Source organism: Sparus aurata, chromosome 7, assembly GCF_900880675.1.
Source record: "Sparus aurata chromosome 7, fSpaAur1.1, whole genome shotgun sequence".
Taxonomy (NCBI): domain Eukaryota; kingdom Metazoa; phylum Chordata; class Actinopteri; order Spariformes; family Sparidae; genus Sparus; species Sparus aurata.
Window position 1 is genome coordinate 31,148,178 of NC_044193.1, and position 16,926 is coordinate 31,165,103.

The 16,926-nt window shown below is 39.4% G+C and overlaps 1 protein-coding gene and 1 long non-coding RNA gene across 3 annotated transcripts in view; one reads left to right on the forward strand and one right to left on the reverse strand.

Annotated features, from left to right (window-relative positions):
• plod1a (procollagen-lysine, 2-oxoglutarate 5-dioxygenase 1a) overlaps nt 1–4,166 on the forward strand; it is a 40,650-nt gene extending 36,484 nt beyond the window's left edge. For both annotated transcript variants that reach the window (XM_030423239.1, XM_030423238.1), the window contains exon 19: nt 2,651–4,166. In XM_030423239.1, coding sequence (XP_030279099.1) covers nt 2,651–2,806 — 156 coding nt within the window. In that variant the 3' untranslated portion in view covers nt 2,807–4,166. The remainder of the gene's footprint in view (nt 1–2,650) is intronic.
• Nucleotides 4,167–5,874: 1,708 nt separating this feature from the next.
• On the reverse strand, nt 5,875–8,510 carry LOC115584528 (uncharacterized). Its single transcript, XR_003984550.1, has 2 exons — nt 7,433–8,510; nt 5,875–7,257 (listed from the first exon to the last, which is right to left on the reverse strand). It is a non-coding gene; the product is annotated as an uncharacterized LOC115584528 (long non-coding RNA).
• Between the last annotated feature and the right edge of the window lie 8,416 nt (nt 8,511–16,926).

Genomic DNA, 16,926 nt, shown 5'->3' on the forward strand with positions numbered 1-16,926 from the left:
ACATTGAATATTTTGCTAAACATTTTTAGAACTTTGAACATAACTGTCAGGAAACAGAGGAAAACTCATGTTTACTGTATGGCTTTAAGCATCTTTGTTCCCAGAATGCTACATATGTCAACTAATTACGTCAACAGGGTGCCCTTGTGAAAGAACATAGAACACATGTTAAGCCACTGTATGGTTAATTTGTAATGTGCCGATTTTGGTGACTTGTTCCGGTGCTGAAATCAGAATCATGAAACTGAAAATGGATTGCCATCATATTTCTGGCATGTACATCTATATCCCTGGTGTTTCAAACTTTCCATTTGTTTCATCTCTGTGTTTATGAGTCTGTCTTCTTTGCATGGCACATGAAGCTGAAGCTAGGAGCCTTGTTTTGATTGTTGCATCCATGTTGTTTCCCTGCATTTCAAATAAACTGGACCAAACAACCAGCCATTAGGCCACACTGTCAGAGATGTCTGCTACATGGAATTGATGAAACAACTGCCAAATACAATTTCTATCATCTGTGAAGCTATTGCGATGATGCGTTATGCAGTGTGTAATAAGTCTTGCACAGTTGTGGGAGGATCAAAGCTAACTTTTTTGAATATTATTATTAAGGTATAAAACATGTTTAATATTTGATCATGGATACATTCTAAAGCCAGCACCAGTGGTTGTACTTGCGTTATCAGAATTAATCACTTAAATTCTTAATTAAAAGCCAGTATTGTGGAGCAACTCCATTGATTTCAAGAAAGTAAAATGGGAGTATTTGGAACAATGTAATTATATAATGATAATACATCTTATTTGAGCTTATGTGCTCAGGTGAATATGTTCAAAAACATAATTTGCCTAAAACATTGACTTTAAGCACATAGATTTACTGTAAAGTTTCACATTTAATCCCTTAAAGCATTTCTATCATGTTGAGTCATTGTGTACATTAAGTAACTTAGTGTGATTAAATTCAACTAATGTAGACTTTTCCATAAAGCAAAATGTGTTTATTAAATGATTACATGTTATCATCTACATATATGTAAGTGTTTATCATTCAAGTGTCTACGGAAGACCTAAACAGCCATGCATTCATACATTTTATTTCCTCCGTTTTCCCGTGATAACGAGATAATTTCCTCCGTTTTCCTGAGATAACGAGATCATTTTCTCGAGATCTCGAGATAACGAAACTTTGTTTTCTCGTGATAACGAGATAATTTCCTCCATTTCCCCGAGATAACGAGATAATTTTCTTGAGATCTCGAGATAACGAAACTTTGTTTTCCCGAGATAACAAGATAATTTTCTCGAACATCGTGTTTTCATTTAGTTAACTGATATTCTTTGAAGCCAGGTTATTATTTCATTAATTATATTAGACACTAAATGCGGGACTTTTATTTTGAAAGCATCTCGCTGTGAACCGAGAACATCTGTGTTCCTGTGAATTGTGTGTGTGCGTGTTTGAAGTGTGCCTGCATGATTTTTGCTGAACGTGATGAAATGATTTACTGTGCACCTGGCTGATAAAGGGTACAAGCTCTTACGGTGTGTCTGAAGGTGTGTTGTCTCGGGGAAACAAAGTTTCGTTATCACAAGATCTCGAGAAAATTATCCCGTTATCTCGGGAAAACGGAGGAAATTAACTCGTTATCTCGGGAAAACAAAGATTCGTTATCACGAGATCTCGAGAAAATTATCCCGTTATCTTGGGAAAACGGAGGAAATTAACTTGTTATCACGGGAAAATGGAGGAAATAAAATATATGAATGCATGGCCGTTTAGGGCTTCCGTAAGTATCATACATAAAAGTAAAGAATCTATCCACTGTCTAAATAAAGGTGTCTATGCCTAAAGAAATCTTAAGAAATAAATAGATAGAGTCGGTTAAGTTTTTGTTGTCCACAAAACATTTCTGGAGTTCCACAGTAAAGAAACATTCTACTAAACAGCTGAATTAAACCCTTGGTGTGTGGTTGAGCTCGTGCACCCACTTCAGACTTTATTGAAAAGTGGGTGACTGAAGCCTTTACCCTAGTACCTACAGTGATTTTGTCACTACAGGTTTAAAACGTCTTTTTTGAATTAATTTGGTATCTCTGGGCTTCATGAGGAACAGGACCAGCTGAATGAAGCCATTCTGTGTTTTTAGTTTGTCCCCATCTACTTCAGGTGTGTTGGAGAATTTGGCAATGCTGTTTTTGTGGAAACTTCAACCAACTAGATAATGATGGTTCTATTTTTGGGTAAACCTATCCTGTACATGGAAATAGTAGTTTGATAAAATGATCTTGACTTTTGGTCCACTTACTTGCTTTTTCCTGGACACTCATTCAGCTGTCGTGGTCTTTCAAATATTTTATTTATATAGCATCTTTCACACATAAAATAGCACAAAGTGCGATATGGAGTTTGCTCTGTACTTGTGTACTGGTGTAAATACTGCTCGACACAACAGCACATAGAGAGCAGAGGAAACAAGCAGATACGCTAATAATCTACGTAACATTCTGTCCAGATCCTGTAGTGAAACAGGGATGTTTTTGAAAACTAATTTTGCCTGAAAAATATATCCATTCATGGATTTAAAGATGTTTCAAACACATGATTTCAACAGGGATTAAATTCATACCTGTTCTGTTGTGAATACAGGGTGGCGGATGCAGGTTCCTCCGCTACGACTGCTCCATCAAGGCCCCTCGCAAAGGCTGGGCCCTCATGCACCCGGGCCGCCTCACTCACTACCATGAGGGCCTGCCGACCACCGCTGGTGTCCGGTACATAGCAGTGTCCTTCGTGGATCCCTGAACACCCAAAGATGGCTGACATCACCTGCTAGTTCAGACCAAATACCAGACCATTTCACTATTAATTACTTTAGTTTTAATGATGTGTTACCTTCATTGTTTAAAGAACTCTGTACAGTTTGTTCTTTATTAGCAGTGTTCTATGATATAATGAAAATAAAAACAAATCCTCCATTAGTGGAGAACTGGGCTAAAAGTGACACTCCATTCAAACCCTCTCACATGACATCTTTTTAAGTAGAAAAAGTGTGATCAGCAGCCTGCATGTATCCTCGGTCAACTGTAGCTGTTCTTTAAAACCTACTAAGCATAATGGGTATAACTTTAATTTGAGCATAACTAGTGTTTTCATTGTAGCAGTGAGTATTACATCATTTTGAGGCACTTTGTTCTGAAGGAGTGTCCAAAAATATTTGAAAACACATATTGGCATCTCAGTTTTGAATAAATTCTATATTGTGCTTTGAGTTGTTTTTCATGGAGACATTAAAGGACCACTATGCAATTTCGGAGAAGAAGTTGAAAATCAGAATTACAGTATTAAGAAAGAAATAACACAAATATATTTTTTGCCATAACTGAATAAACAAGCTGTTCTCAGAGGAAAATAAGGTCTCAGAACACTGTAGTGGCAGGGTCCGCCACATATAAACAGAGTAAAACTGTAGAACTGTGTTGTCCTTTAAGGTCAGTTTGTTTATTCAGCCATGAAAACAAAGAAAGTTCGATTATTTGTTTGTTTAGGCAGAATTCAGTCAATGAAGATCTTTCTCTTCTCATAAAAATTTCTTCCCCCAAAGCTACATAGTGCACCTTTAATTTCAGAGAGAGAGGGGGTGCGCGCTGCGGGAGGAACAGATGATCAGTTAACATGTCATCATAACTTACTGTACAGAGCAGCTTTGATGCCACTGTTTGGTCTGGAGTCTGTGTGGTGGGGATCAGTCATCCAGTTGATCCTGCTGTGCCTTGAGATGGACTTATCTCAGGAAGTCACAAGTCCAGCTTAATATTTTTTTTTCAAATGTCTTGTGAAAATCTTAATTGTTGAATCTGACTAACATTCTTTTTTCTATCCAAAGCAGTTATTTCCCCATACCATCTTGAACTAAGACACTCCAAAGCCTGTAACACCTCTTATTTATTTTTTTCTATATTTGATCAAATCCACACGACATATTTTTCTTTTTAACATTTGCGATATTAACTTCTTTATGTGGGATTTCATATTAGCACCAAAGTTTGCTTTTGTTCTGCACTCACTGATGTTGATTAGCTGAGTTCATAAATGTGTGTCATTTCTTACTTCTAAAAACCATCCCTGTGATATGAACACAACTTGAATAAAATAGTGAACCAAACGGAAGTGTGTCTGAACTGTGATTAAACTACAGTCACCCTGACATGTCATCAGGGTCAAAGTAATGATCTCCATTATTTATTAGAAATAAACCTCTCAGGTGTGGAAACAATAACTGGCCATAAATAATTCTTATAGGTGATTGAATGCCTCTTTGTGAAAAGTTAATACCGCTTAATACTTAAAGAATAACTTATGTGTTGTGCTGAATGCCTATCACTTATTAATGTTAGTGGACTCCATGTCTAAAGTACTGTTAGCTACTGTTGCACTCTGTTAGCAGAGTGGAAGCAGCACTGGCACAAGATACACAAGAATGTGTATGAAGTCACATCCTTCAGACTGTCAGCCAAAATCCGACCCGAGTCCTTCAACAAGAAATCCAAACAGCATTTAAAAATTGTTCAGTCAAAAAAATAATAATAATAATTTATTAAAAAAAAAAATAAAAAATCAAGTCAGGTCAAAAGTCAATGTAAAATTCACGATTGAAATTCAGACCTGAATTCAGACTGTCCAACCTGCAAAAAGTTTGAATAGAAACAGAAAAAAGAGGAGTTCCATTTAGGCTCTGCTTCTCATCCAAAAGTTCACAACAGAGCAAACTGTTAGTTTTTCTCAGTCACCTTGGTTAATTTGGCGAATCATCCTCGACATTTGCAAAACAGTAAGTGCATTTCTCAAAACATTTTGTACAAATAGCAAAACACCATGGATTACCTGCAAAAGCCAATCTCTTCAAAATCCTTAGTTCATCTCTCAAAAGTAAGTATCTGTGTCAATGAACATGTTAGTGCCATCAGAATGACAAGTCCTTGTGTCATTGTGTACGGATAAGACAGTCAAATTGCTTAGTCATGTTGTCAATATAACAGTGTACTCTGGAGGGGTGTTCTGATGTTAACTATGGCTAAAGTTCTGATGACAATTATTTTAAATTTTGAGTTACACCGTAGTAGGGCTGGGCGATTATGCTAAAAATAATAACCACGATTATTTTGATTGATATTGAAATCACGATTATTTTGATTGATATTGAAATCACGATTAATAAACACGATTATTCACTGCTTTTAAAAAAAGTATTTATTGAGCCACCAAAACTCAACTTTAAATATATAACTTTTAGAAAAACAACCAAATAGATAAGTAACAAGTAAAAAAGTCAATCGTCAATGTCGTCAATGACGGACTGTGTTGCGGTGGCAGTGGCTTCGGCTGAAGTTGACGCTCTTGCACTTTTTTGGTCTTTTGCTCCTTCAGTACTTTGTCATAGACCACTTTATGGTTAAATAAATTTGTCGTGTTGCCCTGGGGTGCAGACACGATGGTGTTACAGACTTTGCAAACAATCTCCTTCTGCTCCACGTCCGACGATTTGAAGCCAAAATGTCTCCAAATTACCAAAGTTGTCCTACCTTTCTTTTCAACTAAAGGCTCAGGCTGCTTTTCTGCCATGTTATCAATCGCTCGTTCCACAATTGATCCACACACTCACTGCTGCAGCTGCAGGCGACACAGGTGCGTTCACTGTGCATTTACAGCGCAGTAATTTGCATACACGACGCGCGGCGGCACGTTAATCGTTTTTCTTCGATTACAGTGTTTTCATGATCGTGAGAAGCCAAAATCGAAATCGCGATCAAAATTCGATTAATTGCCCGCCCTACACCTTAGCGTATGTGGGAGACTGATTGCAAGAGACTGGACAAGATTCACATTTATGCTTTTACTGTAATTTGTTGACAGATCATGTCATTGCGATACAGAAAGGAAAAGACGGCACTGCATAGCACAAAGAAAAAAAAGACAAAAGAAGAAATGTGAACATAGGACAATCTCCTTAGGGAATACTGTACATGCAGGGCTGTAGGAATTACAGTGCAGTCTTCCTACACCTCCTGACCTTCCTGTCTGTTGGGCCATAAATTCTCATCCATATCACAACGAATATCTTCTCTTGCGTTGCAGCAGGGAAAGAATCTTAAGAGTGTCTTATCCAGCCTCTGCAGGCATCTGCTGTGATGTCATCACATGCTGCATCCATGGCAGCCAGAAGGGTCATCAGTATATGTGGCTGGTGATCATATACTTTCAACATGCTGAGAAAAATTCCTCAATGGGGTTAAAGAATGGGGAGTAGGATGAGAGGAACTCCATCAGCATCATGTTGTGGGTCGCATACAATTGCCTGATGATGTTGGAGCGGTGGAAACTGACATTGTCCCAAACGATCGCGTAATTTGGCAAGTCATCTCCAATCTGACCCCTCCCTCGTTCAGGGATGAGATCCCTGTGATGTGTATCTGCAAAAAGGTGACAAGATATATAATTTCCCAGTCTGGGATCATTAAAGTCAATCTATCTATCTATCTATCTATCTATCTATCTATCTATCTATCTATCTATCGTGTGGCCCAATAATGGAAATATGTATTAGCACACTATTCTCAGAGATAGCAGCACCCATGGTTATGTTCCCGGCCCGTCGGCCTGGTGCATCAACTGTAGCTCTGTGGCCGATGATATTTTGACCATGCCTTCTACGTTTCATTAGGGTGAAGTCAACCTCACCCATGTAGATGAAGGTGTGGTGGTTCACTTGCTTCCAGTTCCATTACGAGTCCAAAAGGAGTTTTATTAATTACATGCACTTTTCTTTTGGACAAGATACAGTTACATGAAATGTATACAGCACATATTGCATCTTCTTTTCTACAGCCATAGCAAATGTGTAAAGGTCACACTTACTGTACTGTATATCACTATACCATGTTGTACTGTGTACTGTGAGGTACAGTTACTGCATGTTTTACCTGTGCACACTAGTAGTGCAGCTCCTTTACTCTTTCACCATTTCTTTCAAATGGAACAGTGTACAGCTGCATCATTTTTTGTTTGGTGTCTTTTCAGCACCCTGTCAATGGTTAAGATGCTGATGGTTTCAAAGATGTTGTTGTCCTCTATAATGGCACTCCTTTATCTCCCTTAGTCTTATGGCATTGTTTTCTACAACCATGGTGCAAATAGCCTCCTCCTGTTCAGGTGTGAAAAGGGGCCCTCTGCCACCCCTGTGAAGTTGTCTTGCTGTCCTATGTGGAAAAAATATAGTAATGCAAAACACAAAATTGAGTAAGATAAAACGTCTCTATATAAAGTATACTTACTGTATATTGTAAAATGCAAGTGGAATACTGTAATATTGTATGAAGCATTACAGAAAGTATACAGTATTACAGTACAGTGTCTATTGTAAAGATTACATACCTGTTCCGTCAACAAAAAGTCTGAATGATTGAACAACACAGCTGTTCTCCCAACATTTGGCTGCACCCTTCGGACCAGCCTTGGTCATTGTTAGCCCATGATCGAGAACACGGTCTACGAATGGGCTCTTATGTCATCAGGAACGCGCATGTGTCCTCAGCCTCTTCCTCCGTTTTGCCTACTAGCTCTTCCTCCGCCACGCAGTCTCACTCCTCTTTGTCTTCTCTCTGGCTGTTGACCCTGTCCAATTCCTTGTCCTTCCATTGTAACACTGTTGTGCTCTGGCTATGTGTGAAGCATTAGATCAACCAGATTTCTGAAATAGCTCAAAGGTGCATCTCATGAACCATCAACTGGCAGATTGTGTGTCTGCCAGTTGATGTTTCATGAGATGCACCTTTGAGCCATTTCAGAAATCTGGTTGATCATTGGTTGATCTAATGCTTCATACATTTCCTTTTGTTAGAGAAAGTCATGATTCACCTGGGAGCAATTTACCAATTCAGGACAGACTAAGAAAAAAAGTGTAATGGAAATGTATAGAAATATAATTGACATATGACAACTTGTTTAACCATTTTGCATGTAAAGACTTATGCGATGAACTAATGCCTAAATGTTGTGGGGGGGGAGAGGACTATTCAACTGAGACCCATTATAATACATTTTTATCAACATGACATAAGCAATTGATAATGTAGTAAACTGCAGACAATTGTCCATAATCATTTGCATGGATGTACCAAAGCATTTGCTACTTTTTCAAAGAAATGAGAAACTGCTTTTTTGATGTGCACAAGTGACACAATGATGTGAAGATTGGACAAGTAGTTTTGAGAATTTCAATTCTGATCAAGAAATGTTCCAAAGCGACTGAGAAAAACTATAACTAGAGGTGATGAAGGCTGACTGTTGCACCTGCCTGGGTCTTGTCCAGAAGCTGCACTAAAACACACTGCAAATACAAAGGCTGACGCCCAACAACGGGTTTGTACACATTTTTCAAGGTCAAATTCAAGCACTTTTCAAGCACTTTTAGGGGTCATTTTCAAAATTTTCCAGCACCTTATTGCTGGGGCAAAATACATATCTACAGGAATATACACACTCATGTTTATTTTTTTTCTTCACTTTTTATCACAATTATGTACATTGTGCTATTATGAAACATAATTTTAGATGTTCGCAGCATAATACAAAGTTTAGAAATTAAAGGAGAACACAAGGTTTTATCCAAAAAAAGGGAAGCCACTTGGCGTTCTTCAGGAACACTCGCACCGAGTGAGGGACCTGAGAGCACCCTGTAATTTCCTTTTTTGACATAAATTTTTATGTTTCAAAATGCAGTGTTTGGAGTAGCGTGTTACAAAAGTAATGCAATTACTGTAATGCATTACTTTTTTCTGTAGCGCAGTAATGTAAAGCATTACAAAAAAAAAAGGTAATATTTTACTCAGTACAAATCTCAGTAACACGCATTATAATGCATTTTAAACCCGAAATTAAGTGGTGTGTTGTTTTTAGGGCTGTCAAAGTTAACGCAACATCCTTTTAACGCCGTTAATTTTTTTAACGCTCAGTATTAAAAAAAAAGAAACTTTGATTTAGCATTGTTTGATTTACGGCCGTCAGTGGCACCTGTAGTCTTGATCCAGAGGGTGGCAGAAGAATAAGAAAGGGAATCAGAAGAAGAAGAAGCGGAGTTGGCGTTCGTGAAAAACAGGGTAGACTGAAAAGCGATTTGCGATTAATCGCGAGTTAACTATGGACAAAATGCAATTAAAAAAAATTAATCGTTTGACAGCCCTAGTTGTTTTTATACAAATTCGCCAACAACTTCCTGTTAGTGCTAGAGAACTATTGATCGAGGAGAAGATGACGGGAAGGATGTGAAGAACATTATAGTTAAGTGCACTTTGTGGGCAAAACCAAAAGATCTCTCTACCTCGCGAAATAGCACAAGTGATTTAACGAAACATCTAGAGCGGTGCCACACTAACATTAAGCTAGTGACCAAAAGAAAACAAACTGAGGATGAGAGTGGAGAAAAAACTAAACAGCAAAAACAACATTCTACCGTTCTGCGATGCTTGAACCTCAAGAAGTGAGGAGACTGGTGGCAGAGTATGTTGTCGAAAATATGCTGCCACTTTCAACAGTGGATTCTCCATCTTTTATAAAAATTGTGAGCAAGATCCCCGTCCAGGCCAGCAACGACAAGGTAAGTTATCATTGCCTCAACAGGTTAGTGCTGCTGGGCTACTGACTATAATATAAATATAGCAACATAATGTCAATCTGTTTCACGTCAGTCTGTATCCAGATAAAACATACAAAAACTTCTTCTAAACACAATAAACATTAGCTAAAGGGCCTTACAATGTAGGCTCCCCCTCAAACACACACACACACAACCAGCTGTTTTTGAAAGGTCTGCCCATACCGAATTTGAGAGTTAACATCGAACATTTTGGGATGTACGACCACTTTCTGCCCCATGAACAGATTTAGGTTACATTGAAAATCAATGTGTGTGTTTCAAAAACTTTAAATACAATGTAGATGCATTATAAGAATATGCACTGTCCGTGATATATAGAGGAAGGTGGGACATGTCCATGCATCATGCATGTTTGATCACATCTAGAGGACATAAGCTTTTAGAAAATGTATGGTTCAATCAACTTTCCTTTATATTAAAAGAGACCATGGTGTTGACATACAAAAAGTTGTGACACATATTGATTTTTAAATGTAAATCTTCTCATGGAACTGAAACAGGTACTGCACCCCAAATGTTTCAATTTTAACACTGCAATTCATGTTCAGCGTGGCCAGCCCTTTCAAAAACTGCTGTTTTCAGTGGTAGTGGTTGTGAATTTTGGTGAAAGCAGCGCAAAATTAATGCAATAGTAGTGTAATGCATTACAATTCAAATACAGTAATATTTGAATGTAATAAAGTTACTGACCTGACAGTAACAAGTAATAAATAATGCATTACGTGTTTGGAGTAACTTGCCCAACAGTGTCAAAATGTGTCACCTATCTGTCAGAAATCTTGGCTTGCCATCTAATCTTACTTTATTAGAAGTAATGAGAAGTGGAGAAAAGTGAACATTCCCTTTTAACACTTAAAGCTCTGACAGATGTCAGTGCCTGGTGTGACGTTGAATGAATGAATGAATGCTTTATTTCAAACATGTGAAAAATATATTACACTTGAAGCACTAGTCATTAAAACCCTTTGTATGTTTGAAAAGGAGTAGGAAGAAGCATTAGCTTATTAATTCCTACCTCTTCTCCACTTAGTACTATAGGTTATCTTACTTCCTGTGTATCCTGTTTTTTTTTTTTTTTTAATACTCTCAACAAAAACAATCACCAACAAACAACACAATAACCGCTTGTGTAAAAATAAAATAAATGACAAGTATGGCAAAATGTGAGAACCCTAGTGTTTGTCATACCCCTCTTCTGCCCTGTACCTTGTAAATACCATCTGTTTGTACCGCTGTTTGAATTTGCTCATGGTTGGACATTGTCTTATGGAGGACCACACCTGGCATAAGTATAAATAAATAAATAAATGCATAAATAAATACATAAATAAATAAATAAATGCTGAAATAAATGTATAAATAAATAAATGCATAAATAAATACATGCATAAATAAATGAATAAATAAATAAATGCTGAAATAAATGTATAAATAAATAAAAGTATAAATAAAAGAATAAATGCTTTTTATTTATTTATACATTTCTGTTCACCTACATTTATTTATTTCTGTATTTCTGTTCACCCACATACATTTATTTCTGCATTTCTGTGTCCATATGTAAATGAGGAGGTAGGAGGTCCTAACCTCAGTCAAGAGCATGATTGGTCAAATCGGAGAGCCAGACAAAAGCAAACGATTCCTGATCTCAAGCCTCGCTCTCTGTAACGTTGTGAAACAGCTCCAGTTAGCTTAATGGCCTCGACCAGTGTGACAGGTTAACTGGCGTTCATTTTAACTTGCGAGGGTCCCAGATGTGCTGGTGGTGTGGTTTGAGAATCCTGTCTGGAGAGCCATGTCCGCTAACCAGGAAAAACATTCTGCTCATCGCTCCAAGTCATGTATACGTGTATTCGTTTTGACGTGGCTTGAACACTTCTATCCACACGGAGAAGCCGGGGCTGCGACTTGCAAACCACTGCTAGACGAGCGCTACAGAGCACAAATCGTCCAAAAGTGCATGTTGTCGGTCTCATATCTTTGTCGTGAATCTCTGTACTCCTAAACAACTCATGTGTGGAACAGTATTAAGCATTTGTTCACGCCGAGCGGCTCGAGAGCGGCGTGGACACCGCTGTTAGCAGTTAGCTGCTAGTTAGCTTTTAGCTGCTCGCTGTAGCGCTAAGAGCGTAGCGTCCAGGTTAACTGTTGATACATGTTACCACCGAGAGTGAGATACATGTCTGGGCTTTCCTATGAACCATTGACTCTACTGGTGTTTGTATCACAGGTTGATCTGGACGTCTCACGATTTGCCACAGCTGATTGACCACACGCTGAGCTCGGGCTGGATGTCAACGTACTCTGCAGACTGTTTGACCAGCAGGCTGTATGACAGTGTACAGTTTTCACACCGACTTAGCTTCAGCTTAATAACGATGTATGCGGCTCGGAACGATGGCTTTAAGCGACCATTTGAACAGTGCGGAATGAAAAATACCCGATGGTAACCGGTGTCACAAGGTATCCTGGACGCTGCGCTACAGCGAGCAGCTAACATAAGAGCTAAAAGGGGTCTCCACGCCGCTCTCGAGCCGCTCGGCGTGAACAAATGCCTCAGCCTGTTCCACCCATGAGTTATTTGAGAGTACAGACATTCACGACAAAGATATGAGACCGACAACATGCACTTTGGGACGATTTGTGCTCTGTAGCGCTTGTCTAGAATATACATATACATGACTTGGAGCGATGAGCAGAATGTTTTTCCTGGTTAGCGGACACCTCTCTCTCCAGACGGGATTCTCAAACCACACCACCAGCACACCTGGGACCCTCGCAAGTTAAAATGAACGCCAGTCAAATTCATAACTAAACCAGAGCTACATGAACAAATGTCAACAACTGCAGCTAACAGTTAGCTGAGCGGGCTTGCTGGTAGCCAGCAACATTCCTCTACAGTGTACAGGAATCAGCGCTGCTAGTAAGGCAGAAGTAGTAGACCCTCATCGAGCACACTCCTGTAACCAATCATGCTCTTGACTGAGGTTAGGACCTCCTACCTCCTCATTTACATATGGACACAGAAATACAGAAATAAATATATGTAGGTGAACAGAAATACAGAAATAAATAAATGTAGGTGAACAGAAATACAGAAATAAATAAATGTAGGTGAACAGAAATGTATAAATAAAAAGCATTTATTCTTTTATTTATACTTTTATTTATTTATACATTTATTTCAGCATTTATTTATGCATGTATTTATTTATGCATTTATTTATTTATACATTTATTTCAGCATTTATTTATTTATGTATTTATTTATGTATTTATTTATGCATTTATTTATTTATTTATACTTATGTCAGGTTTGGTCCTCCATATTGTCTGAGCTCCTCCGCTAGTCTGTTCCACAGTTTCACTCCACATATTGAAATGCAAAAGGTTTTTAAAGTTGAGCGTGCATACAGATGTTTTAGATTCAGTTCCCCCCTCAGATTATATCCCCCTTCTCTTGGAAAAAAAACATGCTTGAATATTTACTGGTAATATACGTATATACGTTACAGAGACAAACTGAACAGTCAGTTTCTGACTCTGGCACTTTCAGCTCTGGTGTTAACCAGTGTGAGTGACTCCTCTGCCGACAGCCTGTCAACAGCAGGAGAGATGCTTTGTGCTGCACAGAGCGCTGTTCGCTTAACGTTATTCATATTGATCGTGTCATCAGTCCAAATTGCATCAAATTCGACCTTCTCCTCAGCCATCCTTCTATTGCTACCAGACTGCATGTGTGACGATACACACACAGGCCACAGACTGCATACACAGTCAGGCACTAAATTAACGAGGTCACGTAACGTGATTAATGGTGTGTTAATTATCCTTAAGCATGTTATGGTTTAGCTAACGTTAGCGGTTAGCATAAACAGCGTTGTGCAGCGTTGGCATAAGTTACTCAAAAAGTCTGAACGTACATGTCATGTGACTGGAGAGCGCAGACTCTCCCATTGCACACATCTGCAAATCTTTTTGCAGACCTTGCATGACGCCACTCTTTGATTTGGTCCTCGTTTTAACCATTGTTTGTACTTACAATTTTCAAGCCAATGCTCGTTAAAACAGCAGTCTCCCTGCATTCTGTCATATCCTGCTGTTTCTCTACGAAGGGGGCGGGGCGGGTTCACACAGACTGGCAGGTCGCAGAGAGGCTCAGCAGAGCCCAGGAAAAAAAAAACGTCTCCAGATACGGTTTTCTTACCGATTTTATTTGTCCTTGTAATACGCAAACTATCCAGTCTATCTTAATTTTGTGAAAGGCATAGAGATATAATGTCAAGCACTTAAACTAAAATCCAAGCACTTTTCAGACCTTGAAAACACAACATTGAAATTCAAGCACTTTCACGGATTTCAAGCAGCCGTACGAACCCTTCCAACAGAGAGAGACAATACCCTTCTATACAACCACCACCACAACGTGTCAATAATGGGCTGCCCCACGGATTTTACCTGCTCAGTCAGGCAAAACAACCTCCAATACGGGTTGACTACTAGTGCTGCAGGAGACACCGCAAAAGGGCCACAGTCGCAAACAGCCTCTATACTGTCTGTTGGCCCTGAAGGCCCAGACACGTCACAAGACCTGGGGTCCGTTTCACAAAGCAGGTTTAGTGAAAACTCTGAGTCTGTTAACCCTGAAATGAGGGAAACTGAGTTTTCCGTTTCACAAAGGGAGGTAACTCAAACCAGAGAAAGAGGGGTAACTCTAGCCTGTTTCACAGAGAGAGGTAACTTAAGCTCTCGGTCAGTTACCATAGTAACATACTCTCTGAACCCAACCTGGTCGGGGCCAGGTTTTTCTAAACAAACCTCGAGTTTCTCTGTCTCCGCCCTCTTTCAGCCACACACGGTATTTGATTTCCTTATTCATTCAGTCAGCAGGCGAATTTTGGCGTAGTATAGTTCTCATTGATCATTGCAAAAATCAGTCAGTAGGCCTACATTAGAAGTTATATTAGGTGGCGACTATTTTCACATGGCATGTCCTTTTGATAATGATCCCGTGGATGAAGGTGTAGCATTAGCCTACTGCGCAGAGAATTAAATATTCGTCGGGAGATGATTATCAGACCGCGCATAGATGTTCTTGCATTTCCAGACAGTTATCTTTTTGAGCGGTACCGTTTCACGTCACAGTCCATCATATACATACACAACCTAATCCGTCCTTACATTTCCAACATTATCAACCGAAGTCATGCTCTCACATCCCAGCAGATATTGTGTGTTGCGCTGCGTTTTTTTGCAAATGGGAGTTTTTTATACAACGTCGGAGATGCAGAACACTTGAGCAAGGCAACTGTATGCAGAGCGGTCAGAAAAGTGTGCCTCGCCCTGAAACGGCTACTACCATCTTTATCATTTTCAGCTCCTCTGCCTCCGTTAGAGGTGGTGGTGCTGGGCCACGACCCGTTTTACGGGCATCTGCTTTCTTTCTGTTGGCTGAGTAGAAGTCTGTGTTAGTTTAAATAGGCTTAATTATTTAACAGAACATGATATAGATGAAAGACATTTATATGTGTGAAAACAGCATTATGTTGGGGATAAAACAACTGTACAGTCAAACAGCCACTTCATGTTTTACATTGTAAAGTAAATATTATCAAAATGAGGTACCCCCATGAGATTATTCCGAGGTCTAATGTTTTTATATTTCCTCTTAAACTGCAGCCAAGTGCGCTTCTCCCCCGCGGGATTGCACCTAAATTAAATAAATTAATAGGCTACCACTCAAGTTTCCCCCTGTAATATTATTGTGATTGCAAAGGACTACATTTAAACTTACGCGTTGACCTGAGCACCAATGTTCTCCCACGCCGTCTCCCTCTCTTTTGCTGCTGCAGCGGTGTTACACTTCCTTCTAAAAACGTGCTCAAACTCACCGTATGAGCGCATTAATATTTCCAATTTCAGTGGGGTGAAAAACGTAGCCCTCCTCTTCACCGTTGCCATGGTCACTCGGCTCCATTGATGCCGTCTTTTTATACTTGTGGCGCACGTGCTTAACTCCAGGTTAAACTACTCGGAGTTGATCAAACTAACTCAAATCAGCTGTTCTGGAACTGAAAACTCAGAGTTTCCCATCTCAGAGTAGATCAACTCAGTTTGTTGAACCTGCTTTGTGAAACGGACCCCTGCAGTCTTTGTGATGTGTTCAAGTGCAGCTTCTGGACAAGACTAAGGCAGTTTGAGCTTTGACACCGCCAGTTTTTTGATGTCACCTTGGCCCCTAGTGTCTGAATTTGACCAAACAAATTTTAACCACCAAGTGTTTATCTATTTGAATGTTTTCAATAAGTAATTCTACATGAAATAATAAGACTTACAACAATCAGCCAAAAACATTACAACCACTGACTGTACAGTACAAAGCAATGTTCTGCTGGAAAATCTTGGGTCCTGTATTTGTGTGGATGGCACTTGATGCACCATCCACCCAAACACACAGATGTGGAGCAAGTGAACAACCTCACAGTAACAGCCACCCCTTTCACACAGAGATGCCACATCATCGCCGCAGCGGCAGTTTGCCAATTCTCCACCTTCGGCTGTTCACACAGAGTGAAGCATCTCTGCCTTAAAAGGCAAATCGCTGTATTATTCACACAGCCTAAAGAGGCGTGATGGTACACGCCATGACGACGATGTCGGTTTTCAAGGTGTTTCCCAGGTGTCCTCCTGGTAATCTAAACCCGCGGATAGTTTATCATATGGATGCCGTTATGATGTGTTGTTATTAAGACCCTGACCTACCAAACATCTTGGAAAGTGACAAAGTTATAAGTTTTTCGCCATCAGTAAACACATATGCTGTCTGACTCTGTAAATCACAGGGACAGAGGACATTTTCTGGGGGAAGTTCACTGAAGTCTGGTCCAGAGGGCCGACTGTCACCGTGATTTTTTATTACCATTTGTCAGAGTTCATGCGTTCTGAATTCCCCCGTTTGTTTTTAAGTGCAATGACTGATCCATAACCTTTTTTTCCCCTGCATTGGTGGGCAGCAGAAGCAAGCTGTGAACATGACACCGACAAAGCACTTTAAGTCGATATGCTAAGTCCAAGTTCAATATCAACTTTCTTTAGCTGTTTTTTGGCCTTTTCAAACTACTGAGGGAAATGTCTGATAATTTAAAAAGGCAACACATGATGTTCTTTGTGGTCAGCGCACCATCAAGACATGAAATTGGGACAGACAACATGG